Genomic DNA, 25447 nt, shown 5'->3' with positions numbered 1-25447 from the left:
TCAGTAGGATAGAATTGTGGTCAGATTTACCAAATGGAGGGCGAGTGAGAGCTTTGTATGCATCTCTGTGTGGAGTACAGGTGAAATAGAATTTTTTTCCCTCTAGTTGCGCATTTAACATGTTGATAGAAATGAGGTAAATCTGATTTAAGTTCCCCTGCATTAAAATCCCCAGCCACGAGGAGCGCCGCCTCGGGTTTCCTGTTTGCTTATTTCCTCATACAGCTGACTGAGTGCAGTCTTAGTAAATTAACAGCCACGAAAGGTATGGATGAAAACTCTCTTGGCAAATAGTGTGGTCTACAGCTTATCATAAGATACTCTACTTCAGGCGAGCAAAATCTAGAGATTTCCTTAGATTTCGTGCACCAGCTGTTGTTTGAAAATATGCACAGACCGCCCCCCCTCGTCTCCCCGGAGTGTGCTGTTTTATGTAGCCGGTGCATTGTATATCCCGCTAGCTGAATATCCATGACATCATTCAGTCCCGATTCCGTGAAACATAAGATGTTACAGTTTTCGGGATCGTACCTCATCTAATTTATTGTCCAATGATTGCATGTTGGCACGTAATATTGACGGTAATGGCAGCTTTCCCACTCGCCTTCTGTGGATCCTTACGAGGCACCCCGCTCTGTGTCTTCTGTACCTGCGTCTCTTTCTCTTGCCAATGACGGGGATGTTGGCCTTGTCGTGTGTTTGAAGTACATCCTGTGCGTCCTGCTTGTTGAATAAAAAATCTTTGTCTAATCCGAGGTGAATGATCGCTGTCCTGATATCCAGAAGCTCTTTTTTGCTGTACGTTTGCTGTAAGTGGTCATCAGTATCCATCAAGGCCTCCAAGAGTTCTTCAGAAAATGTACAATTTTTACCCCCCATATAACCATTTACTGTACATGAAACCTCAGCCCGAATACAATTATTAACTAAACCAAATGCATCCTTTTTTTTAGATTAGTATACAGACCTTTATATTTGTCACCCTATAACTCAACACGGTTTCTGTCTCCAGATTACTGGTAAAATGGTCAATCAAGAGTCTCGTCAAAAAAACATCATAAAACCCCTCAGAAATCAACCTCCTAAACACATAATTTCTTTATTCATCACTGACTACATATAATGTCCCATTGATGTCAACAAAATGACAATTGTTGTGAGACTGTTGCCAGGTCATTGGTTAAACTCTTAGGTACAGGAAGTGTGCCCACAACGAACCCCTCTGGAGTGGGGGAAACAGTGTATGACCAGGTGGGTAAAATCTAGATCTCATTTGTCCGTGGTCACAGCTAAGGCATCACTTCTTGGCACAACTTGGTTAGTTTTTAGGCCATTTTACAGAGATGAACTATCATACATTAGGATAGCAGAGCACTCCACGGGGACTAAAATAATACATTAAGATAATAACAATCAAATGTATTTAGCAAGCGCTTTCTCATAGTCACAACACTATACAACACAGCAAACATCTAACCTATAAACAACACCAGTCAGTGAAAACAACATACAGGAAGAAACCCAAATTATTAATAAAGAAAATGCATCTCAAACTAAAGCAAGAAAAGCACAGATAAAGGCTATACAGAAGGTAACAATTGTGATATGTTTGTGTTGTAAGTTTTGTGGAACAATTCCTTTGTTAACCTGTTGATCATCTATGTGTTTCTTCAGAGTGAACCCTCAACAAGTAAAATACGCCCTCTTCAAGTGAATATTACAGGTAAAAATCACAGTTGTTTCAGATCTCCACTTACAGAAACATTACGCTAAAATACTTGTTTTAGAAAATGACAAGGAGAAAAATGTAGTGATACTATATTTCCAAAACATATAATAAATCTCACTCAGTTAAGCATTGAATTATGAGATACTTTACACTTGAGTTGCATGTACCCTTTGTACCCTTTACCATATGCACACAGTAAGTGGATCATCTGAAATTATTTTTCACCAACTGATGCAACTCATTTGCATAACAGCATTGGCTATAACGAGATTGGAAGATCTGTGACTGCTGTTGGATGATTTGTGTATTAATTAATAAAATACGTTTCCAATTGTTTCCAGGCAAAAGGAAATCTGATGAGGCCCATGCAAACAAACAAACAAAGAAACAACAACGTGTTGCTGCGTCCAGAATAACTGAAACATTTGGTAGGTGGATGATGGTGTTTATATGGACCACAATCATTTTAAGAAACACTCTTTTAATTGGAAACCATTTAACATGATGTATTGTAGACATTCCTAATTGAGAATCGTAAATATGTACATGACTGTTCTCTGTTCTGTTTGCATGTTGCACAGTAGTGTCACGTCCTGACCAGTATAGGGGTTATTTGTTATTGTAGTTTGGTCAGGACGTGGCAGGGGGTGTTTGTTTTATGTGGTTCAGGGTGTGTTTTGTGTATGTGTTTAGGTAGAGGGGTATTTGATTTATTAGTCCGGGGTTTGTTAGTCATTGTTCTATGTTAGTGTAATTCTATGTTCTTTCTAGTCGTTTTAGATCTATGTTTAGTTAATTGGGGTTGGACCTTCAATTGGAGGCAGCTGGTTATCGTTGCCTCTGATTGAAGGTCCTATAATTAGGAGTTTGTTTGTTTTGGGGATTGTGGGAGATTGTTCTTGTTTAGCTGTTTGCCTGATGAGACTGTCAAGTTCATTTTGTGTAGTATACGTTTATGTGTTTTCCTTCTTTACAATACAAAAAGAAGATGAGTTTACATTTTCCCGCTGCTTCTTGGTCTCTACCCTACGACACCCGTGACAGAATCTCCCACCAAACACGGACCAAGCAGCGGAGGAGGGAGCAGCAACAGAGCCCAGTGGAATCCTGGACTTGGGAGGAAATCTTGGAGGGAAAAGGCTCCTACACATGAGAGGAGATCCTGGCTGGAAGGGATCGCCTCCCATGGAGACAGGTAGAAACAGAGAGGAAGGAACGGCTAAAGTGGAGCGAAGACCGGGAATGTTACAGGGGCACACGGTTGGCATTTAAACCCGAGAGGCAGCCCCAATAAAAAAAAATTGGGGGGGGCACACGGGTAGTTTGGCTGGGCGAGGATTAAGCCCCAAGCCAAATCCCCGTGCTTTTTTTAGGCAACATATGACTGGACAGGTCCCGTGCTTCGGGGTAATGCGTACTGTGGCGAGGCCAAGTATTTTCAGGCCGGTGTGCACAGTGCCAGCGCCCCACATTTGCCAGGGGGAAGTGGGCACCCAGCCAGTACGGGCTGTGCCAGTCCTGCGCTAAAGACCGCCAGTGTGCCTCTACGGTCCAGTGTTTCCCGCTCCTCGCACTAGCCTTGAAGTGCGTGTCTCCAGTCTGATACCTCCAGTACCAGCCCCACGCACTAGGCTTCCAGTGCATCGGCCCGGTCCAACTCGGCCTGTTCCTGCTCCCCGCACTAGCCCTGAGGTGCGTGTCCGCAGTCTGGTACCTCCACTACCAGCCCCACGCATTAGGCTTCCAGTGTGTCAGCCCAGTCCAGAGTGTCCGGCAACAGTACCTCGTCCAGAGTGTCCGGCAACAGTACCTCGTCCAGAGTGTCCGGCACCGAGTGAGACGGCCTACAGTCCGGAGCTCCTAGAGTCGGCCTACAGTCCAGAGCTCCCAGAGCACAGTCCAGGGTCCTCAGTGACTGGCCTCTGGCAAAGGTATGCAGTGGTTTGGTCAGGTAGGGGATTTAGGCCTGAGCCTAAGCCACCTCCATTGTAGGAGGTTTGGGGAGGGGGGGGGGGGTGTAGCACAGGAGCCGTCGGTGACGACAGCCACCCTTCCTTCCCTCCCTTTAGTTTTTGGATTTTTGTTTTTGTTTTGGGGGTTATTTTTGGTTATTTATGTGAGGTGCATCCGGGGTCTGCACCTTTGGGGGGGGGGTACTGTCACGTCCTGACCAGTATAGGGGTTATTTGTTATTGTAGTTTGGTCAGGACGTGGCAGGGGGTGTTTTGTTTTGTAGTTCAGGGTGTGTTTTGTGTATGTGTTTAGGTAGAGGGGTATTTGATTTATTAGTCCGGGGTTTGTTAGTCATTGTTCTATGTTAGAACTATACTAATATAGAACTATACTATCTAGTCTTTTGTATTTCTATGTTTAGTTAATTGGGGTTGGACCTTCAATTGGAGGCAGCTGGTTATTGTTTTCTCTGATTGAGTGTCCTATAATGAGGAGTTTGTTTTTCATGGTTTTTTTTTTTGGAGATTGTTCTTGTTTACCTGACAAGACTGTCAAGTTCGTTTTGTTTTGTATACGTTTGTTTTCCTTCTTCACCTAAATAAAAAAGATGAGTTTACATTTTCCCGCTGCGTCTTGGTCTCTACCCTACGACACCCGTGACAGATATGCTGGTTTCTTTAACTAACCTGAAGGTTTGAAACATTGTACAGTAGAGTTTGAAAAATGCATTTAAGTGACACTCAACAATGATACAAAATACTGATAAACAAATAACACATGAAATTGAAGCACTAAAAACAATCATGGTCAAACATGGTATATGCATCATCTGTACACATGTATGCATAAAAACAAATAAAAGGGTAACGATTTACTTTGACTACATATCCATAATGCATTTATTACACTCTATAAGCGTTTCATGAACGTGTTATTTCAGGTCCCTACCGCATCAATAAAGATTGAAATATATTCATAACATATCTATATATAGCTCGTGTCATGCTATGCAAAAGCTCATATTTAGGTACAGGATCTTAATAGATGTATCATTACAATGACAGCTAGTGTCATCATTATGGCTGTTCTCAAAAGTGTGCTTCTGCCATACCAGTGTTAGAGACTATGCCAAACCAATTTAGAAAATTAAACTGAAATGTAGCATGTACCAGCCCCATTTCTCCCACCGGCCGCTATAGGCCCATGACTTACCTTCTTCTTCCTCTCACTGAGGTCAATGGTGCATGAAGATCCCCACAGGGTTGAATCCCTAGGGATCATTTTATGGATCAAATCCTGTAGTTGAGGTTCATATCATAACTCATTAACAGCCCTCCTCCACATCACAATTAAGTTGGTCATACTGGTCTACAACGCACACATTAAAAGGGTCTATGTATGAATTTAATGCAGTCAAAGTAAAGTCAACTCTATTTTCCCATTCATAAAGCATTTATAGCTAAGCATTTTGTGGTAATTAACTGTGCAGTTTGCCACTGATCTATAATACCAACAATAAAGGTCTGTGTATGAATTTTATGCAGTCAGTATACTGTCATATCTGTTTTCCCATGCGTTCAGCATGTGTAATTCCTTATCAAAAATAATACGGACATCCTACAATATAGAATGGAATGTTAAAAGTAATATGAACATTTAATACATTTTTTCAGATGTAACGTTAGCTAGCTAGCACAGAAAACAATTACTGTGGACATCGCCAAAGAATCCTACCATTTACATTTTTCAATTTTACTTTTCTTGAATAGATTGAAAAAATATTAATATTCAAAGCATTCAATTTCAATTACCCATTTCAGACTCATAGCTAGCAATAACTCTTTTAGTGAGTAAAATGTACTAACACAGGGAGGTAAAGCCTGCTAGCGTTTCCTCCGCATTCACTAATGTAACGTTAGCAAGCTAGCTAGTTAAGTTAGCTAAGCCCCTGACACAATGTCAACACGTTTTACAACTCGGTCAATAAACGTTACAAAATTTGGGACATTTTGTAAAAAAAAAAATAGCAATTTCACTATTAACATTGTAATTTTGCACATTACAAACCTTTTAAAACTGGACATATTCAAGGATGGACAGAAACCAGTTCCTTTCTTTTTGACCCAAAGCTATTTTATAGACTACAAGGTAGCCAAGTGGTGACCGCTCTAACAATGGTAATACACTGAGTGTACAAAAATATAGGAAGACCTTCCTAATATTGAGTTGCACCCTCCCCACCTTTTGCCCTCAGAACAGCCTCAATTTGTCGGGGCATGAACTCTACAAGGTGTCGAAAGTGTTCCACAGGGATGCTGGCCAATGTTGACTCCAATGCTTCCCACAGCTGTGTCAAGTTGGCTGGATGTCCTTTGGGTGGTGGATCATTCTTGATACACATGAGAAACTGTTGAGTGTGAAAACCCCAGAAGCGTTGCAGTTCTTGACACACACAAACCAGTGCGCCTGGCACCTACTACCATACCCTGTTCAAAGGCACTGAAATCGTTTCTCTTGCCCATTCACCCTCTCAATGGCACACATACACAATCCATGTCTCAATTGTTTCAAGGCTTAAAAATCCTTCTTTAACCCATCTCCTCCACTTCATCTAGACTGATTGAAGTTTATTTAACAAGTGACATCAATAAGGCATCATACCTGGATTTACCTGGTCAGTCTGCCATGGAAAGAGCAGGTGTTCCTAATGTTTTGTACACTCAGTGGGTACACTGATTGAAGGCAGACGAGATCAGGTGGAAGTATTCTAGCCAATGAGAGGGCAGATAAGTGTGTGAACAACATGCACAACTAAGTAATTTTTGTCAAAGTTGCCGGAATGTCATGTGCATCCAATTGTATCAGTACATTTGTAACAGCCTAAACATTACGAAATTACTATTCAATCAAATAAGCTTCTCGTAATTCTACACTCTATAGACCTTATCTCACGTAGACAGATTTTAGGCGGAGTAAATCCTTTCGCTTCACCTCTTCTCTGTTTGACTGCAGATGAGTGGTGAGAGGTCAGTGTGGCATCACTTCCGGGTGACAGCCTAGATTCAAAACATACCATCTTCAAAGGTTGTCACTATTTACCACAACCAGTCATAAACCCGCCTGTTTCTACCATTTATCTTCTTAAAACCTGATTTTTAACCTAACCTCAACCACAATTCTAAGCTTATGCCTAACCCTAACCTTAAATGAACACCAAAAATAAAATAAAAACACATTTCTAAGATATGTCACTCACCGCCTCGATTCGGTCTTATGTACCAAATTTGAAATAGTGTTTTTTTTACATTGGATAAAAGTAGAGATTCAGAGCTCGACAATTGTATACTGTGCATTCGGAAAGTATTCAGACACCTTTACTTTTCCACATTTTGTTACATCACAGCCTTATTCTAAAATGTATCATATATTTTTTTCCCTCAATCTACACACATTATCCCATACTGACAAAGAAAAAACAGGTTTTTAGAAATGTTTGCAAATGTATTAAAAAAAACAACAGATAACTTATTTACATAAGTATTCTGAACCTTTGCTATGAGACTGCAAATTGATCTCAGGTGCATCCTGTTTCCATTGCTCATTCTTGAGATGTTTCTCCAACTTGATTGGAGTACACCTGTGGCAAATTTAGTTGATTGGACAAGATTTGGAAAATCACACATCTGTCTAAATAAGATCCCACAGTTGACAGTGCATGTCAGAGCAAAAACCAAGCCATGAGGTTGAAGGAATTGTCTGTAGAGCTCCGAGACAGGACTGTTTCAAGAGTAAGATCTGGGGAAGTGTAACGATCATCGTAGTGAATGGACCAAGGCGCAGCGGGTACAGTGGGGGGAAAAAGTATTTGATCCCCTGCTGATTTTGTATGTTTGTCCACTGACAAAGAAAGGATCAGTCTATAATTTTAACGTTAGGTTTATTTGAACAGTGAGAGACAGAATAACAACAAAAATATCGAGAAAAATGCATGTCAAAAATGTTATATTGATTTGAACTTTAATGAGGGAAAAAAGTATTTGACCCCCTCTCAATCAGAAAGATTTCTGGCTCCCAGGTGTCTTTTATACAGGTAACGAGCTGAGATTAGGAGCACACTCTTAAAGGGAGTGCTCCTAATCTCAGTTTGTTACCTGAATAAAAGACACCTGTCCACAGAAGCAATCAATCAATCAGATTACAAACTCTCCACCATGGCCAAGATCAAAGAGCTCTCCAAGGATGTCAGGGACAAGATTGTAGACCTACACAAGGCTGGAATGGGCTACAAGACCATCGCCAAGCAGCTTGGTGAGAAGGTGACCACATTTGGTGCGATTATTTGCAAATGAAAGAAAAACAAAAGAACTGTCAATCTCCCATGGCCTGGGGCTCCATGCAAGATCTCACCTCGTGGAGTTGCAATGATCATGAGAACGGTGAGGAATCAGCCCAGAACTACACGGGAGGATCTTGTCAATGATCTCAAGGCAGCTGGGACCATAGTCATCAAGAAAACAATTGGTAACACACTATGCCGTGAAGGACTGAAATCCTGCAGCGCCCGCAAGGTCCCCCTGCTCAAGAATACATAACCATGCCCATCTGAAGTTTGCCAATGAACATCTGAATGATTCAGAGGACAACTGGTGAAAGTGTTGTGGTCAGATGAGACCAAAATGGAGCTCTTTGGCATCAACTCAACTCGCCGTGTTTGGAAGAGGATGAATGCTGCCTATGACCCCAAGAACACCATCTCCACCGTCAAACATGGAGGTGGAAACATTATACTTCGGGGTTTTTTTCTGCTAAGGGGACAGGACAACTTCACCGCATCATTTGACGGGGCCATGTACTGTCAAATATTGGGTGAGAACCTCCTTCCCTCAGCCAGGGCATTGAAAATGGGTTGTGGATGGGTATTCCAACATGACAATGACCCATAACACACGGCCAAGGCAACAAAGGAGTGGCTCAAGAAGAAGCACATTAAGGTCCTGGAGTGGCCTAGCCAGTCTCCAGACCTTAATCCCATAGAAAATCTGTGGAGGGAGCTGAAGGTTCGAGTTGCCAAACGTTAGCCTCGAAACCTTAATGACTTGGAGAAGATCTGCAAAAAGGAGTGGGACAAAATCCGTCCTGAGATGTGTGCAAACCTGGTGGCCAACTACAAGAAACGTCTGACCTCTGTGATTGCCAACAAGGGTTTTGCCAGCAACTACTAAGTCGTGTTTTGCAGAGGGGTCAAATATTTTTTTCCCTCATTAAAATGCAAATCATTTTATAACATTTTTGACATGCGTTTTTCTGGATTTTTTTGTTGTTATTCTGTCTCTCACTGTTCATATAAACCTACCATTAAAATTATAGACTGATCATTTCTTTGTAAGTGGGCAAACGTACAAAATCAGCAGGGGATCAAATACTTTTTTCCCCCACTGTACGTGAATGCTCATCTTTTTTAATTTTCAGAAAAGTGAACACTTACAAAATAAACAAACAACGACTAAACAGTTCCATAAGGCATATCAGCTATACAGAAAATAACTACCCACAATTCCCTACTACAAGACACCCCTATACATAGGACCTTCAATCAGAGGCAACGAGGAACAGCTGCCTCCAATTGAAAGCCAAATCAATAAAACTAAACATAGACCTAAACAACCTAGAACTAACATAGAATACCCTAACCTAGAACCTAAACCTAAAACACATAGCCCAATAAACCCCGAAACACTCTAAACAAATACCCCTTCTTCAAAAACACATAATATAACAAACACCTAAACACTCTAAACAAATACCCCCTGCCACATCCTGACCAAACTACAATAACAAATAAGCCCTTTACTGGTCAGGACGTGACAGGAAGGGTACCAACAAATTTCTGCAGCATTGAAGGACACAGTGGCCTCCATCATTCTGAAATGGAAGAAGTTTGGAACCACCGAGACTCTTCCTAGCGTTGGCCGCATGGCAAACTGAGCAATCGGGGGAGAAGGGCCTTGGTCATGGAGGTGACCAAGAACCCGATGGTCACTCTGACAGAAGTCCAGAGTTCCTCTGTGGAGATTGGAGAACCTTCCAGAAGGACAACCATCTCTGTAGCACTCCACCAATCAGGCCTTTATGGTAGAGTGTCCAGACGGAAGCCAATTCTCAGTAAAAGGCACATGACAGCCGGTTTTGAGTTTGCCAAAAGGCACCTAAAGGACTCAGACCATGAGAAACAAGAATCTCTGGTCTGATGAAACCAAGATTGAACTCTTTGGCCTGAATGCCAAGTGTCACGTGAAGCATGGTAGTGGCAGCATCATGTTGTGGGTTTGTTTTTCAGCGGCAGGGACTGGGAGACTAGTCAGGATCGAGGGAAAGATGAACGGAGCAAAATACAGAGTGAACCTTGATGAAAACCTGCTCCAGAGCACTCAGAACCTCAGACTGGGGCGACGGTTCACATTCTAACAGGACAATGACCTTAAGCACACAGCCAAGACAATATAGCAGTGGTTTCGGGACAATTTTCTGAATGTCCTTAAGCTTTACAAGCTTAGCACATCTGTATTTGGGGAGTTTCTCCCATTCTTCTCTGCAGATCCTCTCACACTCTGTCAGGTTGGATGAGGGAATGTCAATGCACAGCTATTTTCAGGTCTCTCCAGAGATGTTCGATTGGGTTCAAGTCTGGCTACATCATACCTAAGAAGACTCGAGGTTGCAATCGCTGCCAAAGATGCTTCAACACGGTACTGAGTAAAGGGTCTGAATACTTATGTAAAATGTGATATTTCCGTTTTTTTTTTATACATTTGCAAATGTTTTTGCTTTGTCATTGTGGGGTATTGTGTGTAGATTGATGAGGGAAACAACTATTTCATCCATTTTAGGATAAGGCTGTAAAATAACAAAATGTGGAAAAGTCAAGGGGTCTGAATACCTTCCGAATGCACTGTATCATACACTGCATTTGAGGAACAATGGGAAAGTAATTCTGCTTTGAAAGTTGATAAACTTGGAAACCCACTTTTGACAAAATGGTCCTAGAATGTTTTGGTACACCTACTGGAGAGCTTAGCTCTTCTTTTTCTACACCCCATTCAGCATTGTTCACAACCTCTTAAGACTTAGCCCCACCAATCTTTTCAAGGGTTCACATGTGAGGCCATGTGCTAAACAGAGTGAGAAGTGTAGTAAACAACCAAAGATTAAGACTAAAAGTGGTGAAAGTAGTAGCAAAAAGTAAAAGTAAAAATATCCTAATCTGACTTTGGTGCAGGTCATGTTGGGCTTCACATTACCGTCTCTTGTAAACACACACTATATCAAATAAAATCTAAGTATATTTGTAAAATGGTTACTTGTGTAACAGTGTTGCTTCCGTCCCTCTCCTCATCCCAATCTGGGCTTGAACCAGGGACCCTCTGCACACATCGACAACAGTCACCCTCAAAGCATCGTTACCAATCGCTCCACAAAAGCTGCCGTCCTTGAAGAGCATGGGAAACAACTACGTCAAGGTCTCAGAGTGAGTGACGTCACCAATTTCACACCAGTTACACTTGCATATTTGCATAGTAACAACAGCAAAAATACGCATAATATCTGAAAATGTAGCTAGACTCTTACCCGTCGTATACATGGATGAAAGCTTCACAGCAGACTGCTACCCATATAACTCTGTTTTGTTTATAGTTACAGCGTGTTTGTGTCAAGTCACTCCGGTTCACACTAACCGTAGTAGTAGTCCATCACAACTTTTTTCCCACTGATCTTTCTTTGTCTATAGTGCCTGCTAAAATTCAGGGCAGCAATGTTGAGAGCAGTCCAACATTATATCTTTTAAAAAAGCCGCAGAAGCCAGGATTATCTTCACATATTGAGAAGCTCACATTATAGACAGAAGCAAGCTACATGGCAGACCAAATGGAACTCATCTCTCGGCATGTCCAGCCCACTCATTATCTCAGCCAATCATGGCTAGCGGGAAGGTTCCTGACTTTTTCCGTGGCCACACCAACTAGGCTCATAATTTAAAAAATTGATTAGTATTTAAAGATGGCAAACAAGATCGTTATCAAAGCACATAAAAGTTCACATGTTCCAGTAGGCATTTCTGCCCCAAAAACAACTTTAGAATTAGTGATGCAACGATGGTACATTTTTGGCCGATACCGATATCCAATATTTTCCTTGCCTAAAAAAATTAACGATACTTATACCGATAACCGATATTTAAAAGGTTAGCTGCCTTTTAAGCATTCTAGTACAGTTAAATAGTTAACACACACACAGACGCAGCGGTCTAAGGCACTGCATCTAAGTGCAAGAGGCGTCACTACAGTCCCTGGTTCGAATCCAGGCTGTATCACATCCGGCCGTGATTGGGAGTCCCATAGGGCGGCGCACAATTGGCCCAGCGTCGTCCACTGACCAAAAAGTTATTTTGTTGGCATTTACGTATGTCCCCATTACCAGTAAAACATCATCAAAACCTATTTATTTTACTTACCTGATGTGCTGTCTCGTTGTTCAATTGTTTCATTCTCAACCAGGATTTCTATGGAGCACCGTGTAGATCTTTGCTTGTAAAAGAAAATATACTATTTAACACTAAGTCTGTTAACCAATCAGGACCTGAATATGACTGCACGTCACATAATAATTTAACAAGTTCATAAAAAAAGTACTTTGTTATTACACATTGATTACACTATCACTCAAATTTCATATGTCACAACGATTCATCAATATGCTATGATGCTGGTAAAGTTGTCTCGCGCACTTACAGTGCTGGTCATAAAAAAAGCTAGCTAGCTCATGGATGCAAACAATGTTCTTCTCCAAAAACATAGCAAAATGACAATCTGTTTCAGTATCTACAGTTAGCTACTGTTGCTAACTATATAGCTAGGTGTAAATCAACCCTAATTTTTAAGACAGTTCTTATTTGATAAATGGTGGTCGGACCCATCTACGTGAAGCTAGCCACAATAAGGATTAGCCATAATAGTGGACTTTGCGGTTAGCCTTCAAAATAAATGTATGGCATAATTCTACTACTTGTATTAATTTACAACACTGTCAATGACATACTTTTCTTTTGAAGGCAAACCCCAAATTCCACTATTGTGCCTAATCCTTATTGTGGCTAGCGTCACAACACATAACCCGGTCCGGTTGAGCCACACTAGCCAGATTAAGCTAGCTGGCTGTTTATAACATTAGCTTTGGGCAACAGGGTTAAGTAGCTGGCTAGTTATATATTTTCATGAACTGAAGTTCAATTTCAATAGGCGAACAACACGTGGCAGCCTAGCTAATACTTACTCACAAAGATTCCTAAATCATTGCTAAGAATAATGAAAATGACTGCCGTTTCTACTGGGCATTGTTTTCAGGCTGGTTGTATTGGTACTAGCTAGCTACCAAGCTAAAGCTAGCTACCCCAGAAGTTGTGTTCGAACAAATTACAGTTGAAGTCGGAAGTTTACATACATCTTAGCCAAATACGTTTACACTCAGTTTTTCACAATTCCTGACATTTAATCCTAGTAAAAATTCTGTGTCTTAGGTCAGTTAGGATCAACACTTATTTTAAGAATGTGAAATGTCTATATAATAATAGAGAGAATGATTTACTTCAGATTGTATTTCTTTCATCACATTCCCAGTGGGTCAGAAGTTTACATACACTCAATTAGTATTTGGTAGCATTGCCTTTAAATTAGCCCATTCCTCCTGACAGAGTTGGTGTAACTGAGTCAGGTCTGTAGGCCTCCTTGCTTGCATACACTTTTTCAGTTCTGCCCACAAATGTTCAATAAGATTGAGGTCAGGGCTTTGTGATGGCCACTCCAATACCTTGCCTTTGTTGCCCTTAAGCCATTTTGCCATAACTTTGGAAGTATGCTTGGGGTCATTGTCCATTTGGAGACCCATTTGTGACCAAGCTTTAACTTCCTGACTGATGCCTTGAGATGTTGCTTCAATATTTTCACGTAATCTTCCTACCTCATGATGCTATCTATTTTGTGAAGTGCACCAGTCCCTCCTGCAGCAAAGCACCCCCACAACATGATGCTGCCACCCCCGTGCTTCACGGTTGGGATGGTGTTCCTCGGCTTGAAATCCTCCTCCTTTTTCCTCCAAACATAACGATGGTCATTATGGCCAAACATTTCTATTTTTGTTTCATCGGACTAGAGGACATCTCAAAAAAAAAAAAGACGATCTTTGTCTGCAAAGAATTCATATATAGACCTTTCATGTGTACTTTATAGACCAGTATGACCAACTTAATTGTGATGTGGAGGAGGGCTGTTAATGAGTTATGATATGAACCTCAACTACACGATTTTATCTGTAAAATGATCCCTAGGGATTCAACCATGTGGGGATCTTCATGCACCATTGACTTCAGTGAGAGGAAGAGGAAGGTAAGTCACAGGCCTATACCGACCGGTGGGGGAAATGGGTCTGGAGCAGTTATAACACGTTTATGAAATGCTTATAGATGAGTAATACATCCGTTAAAAACGGACAATTATGCACTTAAAAATAAACATCTTAATTGGAGGATAGGATGGCTGTCATGGGCATCGTAAGGATAGGACCAAGGCGCAGCGGGTAAAGTGCTCATACTTAATTTATTCGATGAAAACACTTAAACAAAATAAACAAATGACGAAAAACAGTTCCATAAGGCATCCAGGCTATACAGAAAATAACCACCCACAAAACACAAGAGAAACAACATCAATTAAATATGGCCTCCAATTAGAGACAACGACAACCAGCTGCACCTAATTGGAGGTCATGCCCAAAAACCAACATAGAAATAGAAAAATAGATTTAACCATAGATAGAAAACATAGAACACAAATCAACAAGACCAAAACACACAAAACAAACACCCCCTGCCATGCCCTGACCATACTATAATGACAAATAACCCCTTTTACTGGTCAGGACGTTACAATGGCAGGCTTTGGCGCAGGCATTTACATTATTGTTACCTGATACAATTTCACATAGTTTATGTAGATCATCCCTATTTTTGTTGTATAACCCACAGTAAAATAATGCATGAGCTTCAGTTTCAAAGGAAATCATCGTTACAAAAAGTAAATATATGTTTATCTAGTGGAGTGTTTTGTATCGACCAGTCTCAAAAGAGAGAGGGGCCACTCCACATCTAAATTTGCCAATAGAGTGTTGATATTGCTTGGATAAAACAGTATGTACATAGGGTTCTGTCCCAAAAGTGCATTTAAAAAGGCAGTAGGTGTGCAGTTTGTTACTTTCAGGTTTGTTAATCAGTTGGTACCACTAGTTCAATGCTCTCTAAAAGTGCTGATTCAAAAGCATTTCGGTCATTTCTAGAATACACTCTGTCTGTATCAATGAACTAAATCATATGGATGGAGATTTAAAAAGGATTTGACATGGTATATAAAACATTATATTACAGTAGCAACATCACAATCCCATAAAAATGTACGTTTACATAGACGTTCATTTGGCATGTTGCAAAATCTCTGCAAATTTAAAAGAAATACATAGCCACTGGTGAAGCAATATAGGTGTCTTGTCCATATCGCCTTGAATAGTAGGATATGGTATGTACACTACCGGTCAAACGTTTTAGAACACCTACTCATTCAAGGGTGTTTCTTTATTTTTTACAATGTTCTACATTGTGCTGGTTGAGAGAATGCCAAGAGTGTACAAAGCTGTCATCAAGGCAAAGGGTGGCTACTTGAAGAATCTCAAATATAAAATATATTTTGATTTGTTTAACAATGTTTTGGTTACTACATGATTTCATATGTGTTATTTCATAGTTTTGATGTCTTCACTATTATTCTACAATGTAGAAAATAATAAAAATAAAGAAAAACCCTTGAATGAGTAGGTGTTCTAAAACTTTTGACCGGTACTGTATGTTAGTGTTCAAATGAAGTACAGTTGTGTAATGTCTGTACATGTAACAACCCTTCAGTTTACACAGCAGATGGATTGATGTTTGCTACAGGTAAATGTGTTGTTGCTATTGTCATTCTGCTTTCACACAGCAGGTTATGGGTCCATTTTCAGATGGGTTTAGGTTAGTACTTCTCTTGGGATCTGCATGTTTCCACAGGTCACCATAGCAAATATGATCTCACTTGCTGAATTCAAGTATTTGCGGCTTGAAAACAAACCAAAATACACTTAAGAAGAACCTAGTTTATGAACACCTGGTGCACAGCATTTAGACTTGGTAAAGTACAATCATCACTTAATGTGAGAGTGGACTAAATAATCGCTTCTGTCTTACAATAGGATCCCATCTTGATGCAGCTGAAGTGTAAACTACAAGAATCCATGGATCTCTCACTCAAGACCCCCAACAGCTCGTTTCTCCCAGGTAAATGAAACGGACCAAATGCTTTACCTATTCCAATATAGTTGAAATCAAGTCAAGTACTCGTCAGAACAAGGCTGGAAACCATGTCCACTTTATCTTGAGCTGCATTTAGCTTTTGTCATAAGTAAATGTTTTCAAGTTATACATTACTCACGTTACTTACAATCCTGTTGTTTGTAAACAATAGAGTAATAAACCTTTATATTTTGGGTTATAATAAAGTAAGACAACACAAAAACATTTCAGGATTTTGGTCCATGGCAGCCTAAAATTATTAAAGAAACCCCAATATTGGATGACAGCTAGACAGCTTTTTACTTAAAGGTGAAGTTCAGGATTTTATAACTTGATGTTAGTGTGACCCGGTAAGGTTGGACCCAGGTGCAGAGAAGAGACCAGATGAGGAATCAGTGGTTAAGGATAAACATAATACTTTACTGAGAACCGGTAACCGAAGGATCACAGTAACACTGGAAAAACAACAAACACGGTCTCAAACTCACTCAGGAGACAAATGCACACGCAAACAATTCAACCTTCTGCAAAGAAAACCAGAAAACACACCTCTTTTAACAGGGAAATCATAATGAGTAATAGGACACACCGGAGTGTCATTAATGTCTCTAGGACGGTCTCTCCTGCCCAGTTGACAGTTGGTTTTTCACCCTTAAAGTAATCCATTGGCCAGGAGAAACTGTAATCCATGTTTGGTTTTCTTTAAACAGCAACTAGAAACTTCAGCTAACTTTAGCCACCACAAGCTAACAAACAATAGAAATGATGGGGACGTTGAAGCATGGGTTTTTTCTTCTTAAAATGAAACAGTCAAATCACCTCAAAGTAACATCAAACCAAATAGACTTCATTTCAGGGAATTTGTCCACGTCAAATTATAAAATCTTGAACTTCCCCTTTAAAAGTTGATACTTGTCCTGAATCCTTTCTCTTATGCAGATGATGTCACTGTGGAGTGTAACAAGATGAAGATGTACTATGAGAAACTGATGGGTTGCTCTAGTACAGTACAATTCACTCCAACATTGGATTTGCACACAAAAACTACCGTATTTGAATCACAGTCTGGGAATGGTAGGAAGCGTGTGCAGGTATGTTTGTGGGGAGTTGATTAACCACATCTCAACCATAGCAATTCAGTCAGAGTATTTGGTCCCAAGTACTAGAGTTGCCTGGTCTTCCTTTTTCTGTTACAGGTGTCAACAGGTGTAACAATGTTAACTCCTGAGATTGACAAAGAACTTACAACACATAACCGCAAGCCTACGTATAGGTAACTATTGATCACTGAAACGCCCACTACTTCGTCAGAGCCTTTTCTTATGGTCATGTTTACCAAAAGAGTGCTTGACTCTTTTTATTGCCCCAAAAAGTTTACAACTGTCAACTCCCTTCGACTGCCTCGCAGGCTTCAATGCCCCAAGGCAGGTCTTTTCCAGTGCAGTTCCACTGGACTGGTGTTTCTGATGGAAGGGAAGGGAGATGTGGTTTACAAGGTGACTCAATGGGACAGCAGACTCCTGGGCTCCATGACACCAGCAGGACCCCTATTCAGCATTGACTGTCCTGAGCAGTCTGTCCGCCAACTGCATCTCCCACACTGTATGTGTGATGGTGAGTGATGCATCACTGTATGTGTGATGGTAAGTGATGCATCGCTGTATGTGTGATGGTAAGTGATGCATCACTGTATGTGTGATGGTAAGTGATGCATCACTGTATGTGTGATGGTGATGCATCACTGTATGTGTGATGGTAAGTGATGCATCGCTGTATGTGTGATGGTAAGTGATGCATCACTGTATGTGTGATGGTAAGTGATGCATCACTGTATGTGTGATGGTAACTGATGCATCACTGTATGTGTGATGGTAAGTGATGCATCACTGTATGTGTGATGGTGATGCATCACTGTATGTGTGATGGTAAGTGATGCATCACTGTATGTGTGATGGTAAGTGATGCATCACTGTATGTGTGATGGTAAGTGATGCATCACTGTATGTGTGATGGTAAGTGATGCATCGCTGTATGTGTGATGGTAAGTGATGCATCACTGTATGTGTGATGGTAAGTGATGCATCACTGTATGTGTGATGGTAAGTGATGCATCGCTGTATGTGTGATGGTAAGTGATGCATCACTGTATGTGTGATGGTAAGTGATGCATCACAGTATGTGTGATGGTAAGTGATGTATCACTGTATGTGTGATGGAAAGTGATGCATCACTGTCTGTGTGATGGTAAGTGATGCATCACTGTATGTGTGATGGTAAGTGATGCATCGCTGTATGTGTGATGGTAAGTGATGCATCGCTGTATGTGTGATGGTAAGTGATGCATCACTGTATGTGTGATGGTGAGTGATGCATCACTGTATGTGTGATGGTGAGTGATGCATCACTGTATGTGTGATGGTGAGTGATGCATCACTGTATGTGTGATGGTAAGTGATGCATCACTGTATGTGTGATGGTAAGTGATGCATCACTGTATGTGTGATGGTAAGTGATGCATCACTGTCTGTGTGATGGTAAGTGATGCATCACTGTCTGTGTGATGGTAAGTGATGCATCACTGTATGTGTGATGGTAAGTGATGCATCGCTGTCTGTGTGATGGTAAGTGATGCATCACTGTATGTGTGATGGTGAGTGATGCATCACTGTATGTGTGATGGTAAGTGATGCATCGCTGTATGTGTGATGGTAAGTGATGCATCACTGTATGTGTGATGGTAAGTGATGCATCACTGTATGTGTGATGGTGATGCATCACTGTATGTGTGATGGTAAGTGATGCATCGCTGTATGTGTGATGGTAAGTGATGCATCACTGTATGTGTGATGGTAAGTGATGCATCACTGTATGTGTGATGGTAACTGATGCATCACTGTATGTGTGATGGTAAGTGATGCATCACTGTATGTGTGATGGTGATGCATCACTGTATGTGTGATGGTAAGTGATGCATCACTGTATGTGTGATGGTAAGTGATGCATCACTGTATGTGTGATGGTAAGTGATGCATCACTGTATGTGTGATGGTAAGTGATGCATCGCTGTATGTGTGATGGTAAGTGATGCATCACTGTATGTGTGATGGTAAGTGATGCATCACTGTATGTGTGATGGTAAGTGATGCATCGCTGTATGTGTGATGGTAAGTGATGCATCACTGTATGTGTGATGGTAAGTGATGCATCACAGTATGTGTGATGGTAAGTGATGTATCACTGTATGTGTGATGGTAAGTGATGCATCACTGTCTGTGTGATGGTAAGTGATGCATCACTGTATGTGTGATGGTAAGTGATGCATCGCTGTATGTGTGATGGTAAGTGATGCATCGCTGTATGTGTGATGGTAAGTGATGCATCACTGTATGTGTGATGGTGAGTGATGCATCACTGTATGTGTGATGGTGAGTGATGCATCACTGTATGTGTGATGGTGAGTGATGCATCACTGTATGTGTGATGGTAAGTGATGCATCACTGTATGTGTGATGGTAAGTGATGCATCACTGTATGTGTGATGGTAAGTGATGCATCACTGTCTGTGTGATGGTAAGTGATGCATCACTGTCTGTGTGATGGTAAGTGATGCATCACTGTATGTGTGATGGTAAGTGATGCATCGCTGTCTGTGTGATGGTAAGTGATGCATCACTGTATGTGTGATGGTAAGTGATGCATCACTGTATGTGTGATGGTGATGCATCACTGTATGTGTGATGGTGAGTGATGCATCACTGTATGTGTGATGGTGAGTGATGCATCACTGTATGTGTGATGGTAAGTGATGCATCGCTGTATGTGTGATGGTAAGTGATGCATCGCTGTATGTGTGATGGTAAGTGATGCATCGCTGTATGTGTGATGGTAAGTGATGCATCGCTGTATGTGTGATGGTAAGTGATGCATCGCTGTATGTGTGTTGGTAAGTGATGCATCACTGTATGTGTGATGGTAAGTGATGCATCATTTCTAATAATACAGTAATAAAATGGGTATGACATGACACTACCACTGAATAATACATTCAATAATAATACGTACTTTGGATGAGACTTACAGTAAATTAAAGCATTATTTACAGTCAATTAAAGCATTGTTCTTTTTCTGCAGAGAAGGATGACAATTTGTCCGTGGCCCATGTTACTGATGGCAACATGGAGATTGTTCAGTCACTCAAGACGACTGCTACACATGTGATTGTAACCATCACACACCTCTCCCTCTTTGGCCTCATCAGGGATGTGTTCTCCTTCCTCCCGGTCCGAAGCCAGGTGCTGCTGTTCCTCCAACCACAAGGGAACAGACCCCAGAAGCGCATACTGAATTATGTTGTTGCCCAAGAATGTGCCACTTTCTGAGATAATGTTTACAGTATGAAGACATTCATTCTGCACACTGCAATAGCTGTTTTGTAGAATGAAGTTGAATGTAGATATTGCTCTAGCTGGATAAATGGTGGTAAAATGGCTCATTACCATTACTTGATTTCTCTCAGAACTGTTAGTGTGAATGTATTTGATCAGTTTGCCTTGAAGTAATGCACCTTTATTCTTTGAAGGTGGAACATCAACAGAAAGGGAGTACTTTCATTATATCCAGCTCCAACTGCACATTGACTCCTAGAGGAAAAATGGTCTCTGCTGTAAACTGGTGGCAAATACTACCATACAGCCAAAAGTAAGCATGGTCATCACATACAACCATATATTCCTATATAAGTATTCCTTTGTGATGTGCTACTATTGATTTGTGGTGTTGGGTATGATGTGTGGATTTTATGTGCATGTACCTGACACCATGAAGTTCCTACAGGAAAAAACGTTCTATGTGCTATATGACCAGCTACAGTATCTCAGTCTCTCTGTTGCTGTCTATATTTGGCTAATATTATTTTTCATCTTGTGTTGCAGAGTGGGCAGTTTGATTATGACTATAGCCCAAACTTCAACCCCACATTTCAGGTGTTTTTGGACTGCATGTCGGGTGCAGAGAACATCAGACTGAGTCTTTTAGACAGAGGAAGTAACAACCAAAGAGTGTGGGAGTGTCTAATTCCAACAGGTTAGATCAAATGCCAGTTTGTTATGAACCTGTACACCCCTCACCCCTACTCATTTAAACTGTATTCAACACACTGTACACCCCTACTCATTTAAACTGTATTCAACACTGTACTCCCCTCACCCCTACTTATTTAAACTGTATTCAATATACTGTACTCCCCTCACCCCCTACTTATTTAAACTGTATTCAACACACTGTACACCCCTCACCCCTACTTATTTAAAATGCATTCAACACACTGTACTCCCCTCACCCCCTACTTATTTAAACTGTATTCAACACTGTACACCCCTCACCCCCTACTTATTTAAACTGTATTCAACACACTGTACACCCCTCACCCCTACTTATTTAAAATGTATTCAACACACTGTACTCCCCTCACCCCCTACTTATTTAAACTGTATTCAACACTGTACACCCCTCACCCCCTACTTATTTAAACTGTATACAACACACTGTACACCCCTCACCCCCTACTTATTTAAACTGTATTCAACACACTGTACACCCCTCACCCCTACTTATTTAAAATGTATTCAACACACTGTACTCCCCTCACCCCCTACTTATTTAAACTGTATTCAACACTGTACACCCCTCACCCCCTACTTATTTAAACTGTATACAACACACTGTACACCCCTCACCCCCTACTTATTTAAACTGTATTCAACACACTGTACACCCCTCACCCCCTACTTATTTAAAATGTATTCAACACACTGTACACCCCTCACCCCTACTTATTTAAACTGTATTCTACACACTGTACACCCCTCACCCCTACTTATTTAAAATGTATTCAACACACTGTACACCCCTCACCCCTACTTATTTAAAATGTATTCAACACACTGTACACCCCTCACCCCTACTTATTTAAACTGTATTCTACACACTGTACACCCCTCACCCCCTACTTATTTAAAATGTATTCAACACATTGTACACCCCTCACCCCTACTTATTTAAAATGTATTCAACACACTGTACACCCCTCACCCCTACTTATTTAAACTGTATTCTACACACTGTACACCCCTCACCCCCTACTTATTTAAAATGTATTCAACACATTGTACACCCCTCACCCCTACTTATTTAAAATGTATTCAACACACAGGATATAATAAATCTGACACAATTTTCTTCTCCACGTCTTCAGATTTCGAACCACCTCAAGTCAATCTGATCAACCCTAATCCTGGTAGGGATTTGTTTTCTCTCTCATTGTCTTTGGCTTTATGTCTGATATGGAATGTGTTTGAGTGTTACACAAAGGAATCCATCATTGTTATTGTTATGTACATCATCAAGTGATGAGTCTTGTTAAGAGAGACACATTCAGGTCATTAAATATGTTTTGTTGTATTTAGTGGCTTGTTATGTAGAACACAGTTGTTCTTGAGGGTTTTAGTTAATTATGGCTCTAATAATATGAACTAGTTGTGTATGCATTTTCTGACATGAATCTCAGGTGCTGAGGCTGAATTGAACCAGCTCTCGGATGCAGCGTTTGTGGATAAGCATATGGCTGATCTCATTCAGAGGGTCACGATGGTGCTGCATGTAGCAGATGACCTGCTTGTGGAGGAGATGATCCCAGATGAATTGTACTCAAGAATCCTCAGGGCTTGGACCAGTTAGGAACAAATGAGACTACTGTTGGATGCTGTACAAGCAGGAGGAACAAGAGTGAAATCTGCCTTCTACAAAGCTCTCCTTAACCATGAACCTCGTCTTGTCCAGGACCTGGGTAAGATCAAATTCCTCCTGTCCCCTGTATCTCAGTTGGTAGAACATGGACATGCAACGCCAGGATAGTGGGTTTGATTCCCAGGAGCGCCCATTCGTAAAAATATATGCAGAAATATATTTAGTCCCTTTGGATAAAAGTGTATGATAAATGTCATATATTTTATTATTATTGCTCTCCCACTATGAGTACCTGAAACATGGAGGGACATTAGAACGGCCCCTGAAACTTGCAAAGCTTCCCAAAATAACCATAATATTTCAAATAGACGGCCCGCACTTAGGGCTTGTACAGACAGAATACATTTTGTGGACAGAGAGTATATTGTTCCCATAGTGTGTATTCAGAGTGTGTGTTCAGAGTGTGTATTCCCATAGTGTGTATTCGTAGGTGTGTATTCTTATGTGTGTATTCAGAGTGTGTATTATCATAGCGTGTATTCGCATGTGTGTATTCAGAATGTGTATTCTCATAGTGTGTATTCTTATGTGTGTATTCAGAGTGTGTATTCTCATAGTGTGTATTCTTATGTGTGTATTCAGAGTGTGTATTCTCATAGTGTGTATTCTCATAGTGTGTATTCGTATGTGTGTGTATTCAGAGTGTGTATTCTCATAGTGTGTATTCTTATGTGTGTATTCAGAGTGTGTATTCTCATAGTGTGTATTCTTATGTGTGTATTCAGAGTGTGTATTCTTATAGTGTGTATTCTTATGTATTTTGATAGGAAGTATGTAAATGTACAGTAACATTTATAATCCCATTCTTCTACCAATGGCAGCAGCAGCTTCCCTCTGATGAATGGGATGGCTTGGGTTAGTACTCGACCCCCGGACAAAGGGCAGCAAGTGGTCCTGCTTCCAGAGCAGGATGTCAGAATACTGCAGGCTCCTAATCTGCATTGGAGTGTTGGGAGAGAAGACTGACCGCAGAAAGTCTATGATGGTTAAAGCTGTTATAGTCTTGTGTTTGTGCTAACATTCCACTACTTGACACTTCTTGTCATGCCAAACAGTCTTGCATGACAAGAATCAATCAAAATCAAATCAAAGTTATTTGTCACGTGCACAGGATACACTGTGTAAGTGTGTGTAAGTGTAAATTCATGAATGTGGGTGTGCGTGAGTGTGTGTGGGTGGGAATGTGTGGAGTGGTGTGCGTAGACAGCCAGTGATTGCAGGTAGACAGTCGTTGTTAAACTGTTCAGCAGTTTTAATGCTTCAGAGTTCGCCCCCAGTGATGAACGGTGCAGCCTTCAGCACCCTCTGTAGAGCCTTGTGGTGGAGAGGGGTGCAGCTTCCGTACCAGGCGGTGATACAGCCAGTCAGTATGCAGCTCAATGGTACATCTGTAGAAACTGGTGCCAGGTTTTTTTCAGCCACCTGAGGAAGAACAGACGCTGGCGTGCCTTCTTGATAAATGCACCAAGGAGTGGAATGTTACCACTAACACACCAGATTTCTGCATGCTAGTAGTGTGTCCTAGTATTTACAATCATATGTAACCATGTTCATTTTTAAATGTATTTTGTCTTTGTAATAGGGTGGTGCATTTCCTAATTTCTCTCATTTACTTATATTAATGTAGTGAATATAAATTACTGTTTTAATGTTGAAATGTTGACATTTAACACCATTCAGTTTCTACAAATGTGTTGAACTATAAGGGTGCAGAGTCATGTTATTAATAGTCAGATTGTATGTTTCTGACTGGCTACTCTGTTCTCTGGTGGTACTGTAGCCTACACAGGTCCATCCACCACAGAGATAGAAGGAAAATACATATCCTAGAGGGCAACCTTTAACCTTGTGATGGTCCAATTGTTGCTGTTTACCAACGTTTCCATTCTATTTCTCTGGAATGTTGCCTTACTCTACATTTGGAATAGCAAGCCTCTATGGAAACAGTGTAGTCAGAACATTATATGCAATTTTGAGTGTTGTCATGTATTTTTCTGTTTAATTAATTGGTCTGAATTTTCATATCTTATCAAAAAGTCCTTTATTACTCAGATGTTTACTAAGTTTGTCTGCTTTTGAATGGAAGCATATTATTTGAGCTACTACAGTTTATTAATCATGTGTTGGTTTATTTTTCATTCATTCAAAGCATTCAGGTGACTATTGTTTATGCTTGAATTATTGATTAATCCTTTTATACATGCTTTTATGCAGAAATAATAGCTGGATGTGTTTCTTTCCAATTGACCATTTAACCAAAATATGTCAATGTGATGTTGTTATAACTTAATAGTTATATTTAGTCATTTTGTATTTTCTTTATTGTTGATTATTGTTATGTCCATTGTGGGGGAAAGAGGATGTTTGAAAATCATGTTCTGTTATGGGTTTATTTCTCAATAAATAATGTCCATAAATAGTTATGGTGTGGCGATTCCCTTCACATGAAACAACATGGTGTAGTGTTTAGGGTGAGGAGTGTTAATGATTGTACAAACAAAATAGCTTCTATATGGTCAATACCAGCGTTCAACATG

At 40.6% G+C, this 25447-nt stretch overlaps 2 protein-coding genes across 3 annotated transcripts in view; both read left to right on the top strand.

Moving 5' to 3' along the window:
* The window catches only part of LOC115206305 (nuclear GTPase SLIP-GC), a 105652-nt gene that overhangs the window by 9617 nt on the left and 70588 nt on the right, over nt 1–25447 (top strand). The window contains exons 4-5 of the mRNA XM_029773142.1: nt 1675–1723; nt 2071–2157. Coding sequence (XP_029629002.1) covers nt 1675–1723; nt 2071–2157 — 136 coding nt within the window. The remainder of the gene's footprint in view (nt 1–1674; nt 1724–2070; nt 2158–25447) is intronic.
* On the top strand, nt 11162–25331 carry LOC115206386 (NACHT, LRR and PYD domains-containing protein 1a-like). Of its 2 annotated transcripts, none has more exons than XM_029773275.1 (12): nt 11162–11207; nt 14061–14118; nt 16007–16091; nt 17046–17197; nt 17303–17379; nt 17515–17720; nt 20238–20486; nt 20686–20804; nt 21038–21188; nt 22360–22401; nt 22672–22950; nt 23735–25331. In XM_029773275.1, the coding sequence occupies exons 1-7, from the start codon at nt 11179–11181 to the stop codon at nt 20483–20485; spliced, it is 855 nt and encodes a 284-aa protein (XP_029629135.1). In that variant the 5' UTR covers nt 11162–11178; the 3' UTR covers nt 20486; nt 20686–20804; nt 21038–21188; nt 22360–22401; nt 22672–22950; nt 23735–25331. The 2 variants fall into 2 exon arrangements, with proteins under 2 accessions (XP_029629135.1, XP_029629145.1); XM_029773285.1 differs by having other exon boundaries at nt 23732–25331.

Source organism: Salmo trutta, chromosome 1, assembly GCF_901001165.1.
Source record: "Salmo trutta chromosome 1, fSalTru1.1, whole genome shotgun sequence".
Classification (NCBI taxonomy): Eukaryota; Metazoa; Chordata; class Actinopteri; order Salmoniformes; family Salmonidae; genus Salmo; species Salmo trutta.
Note: the sequence above shows the minus strand (reverse complement) of the source record. Positions and strands in the feature narration are given on the sequence as shown.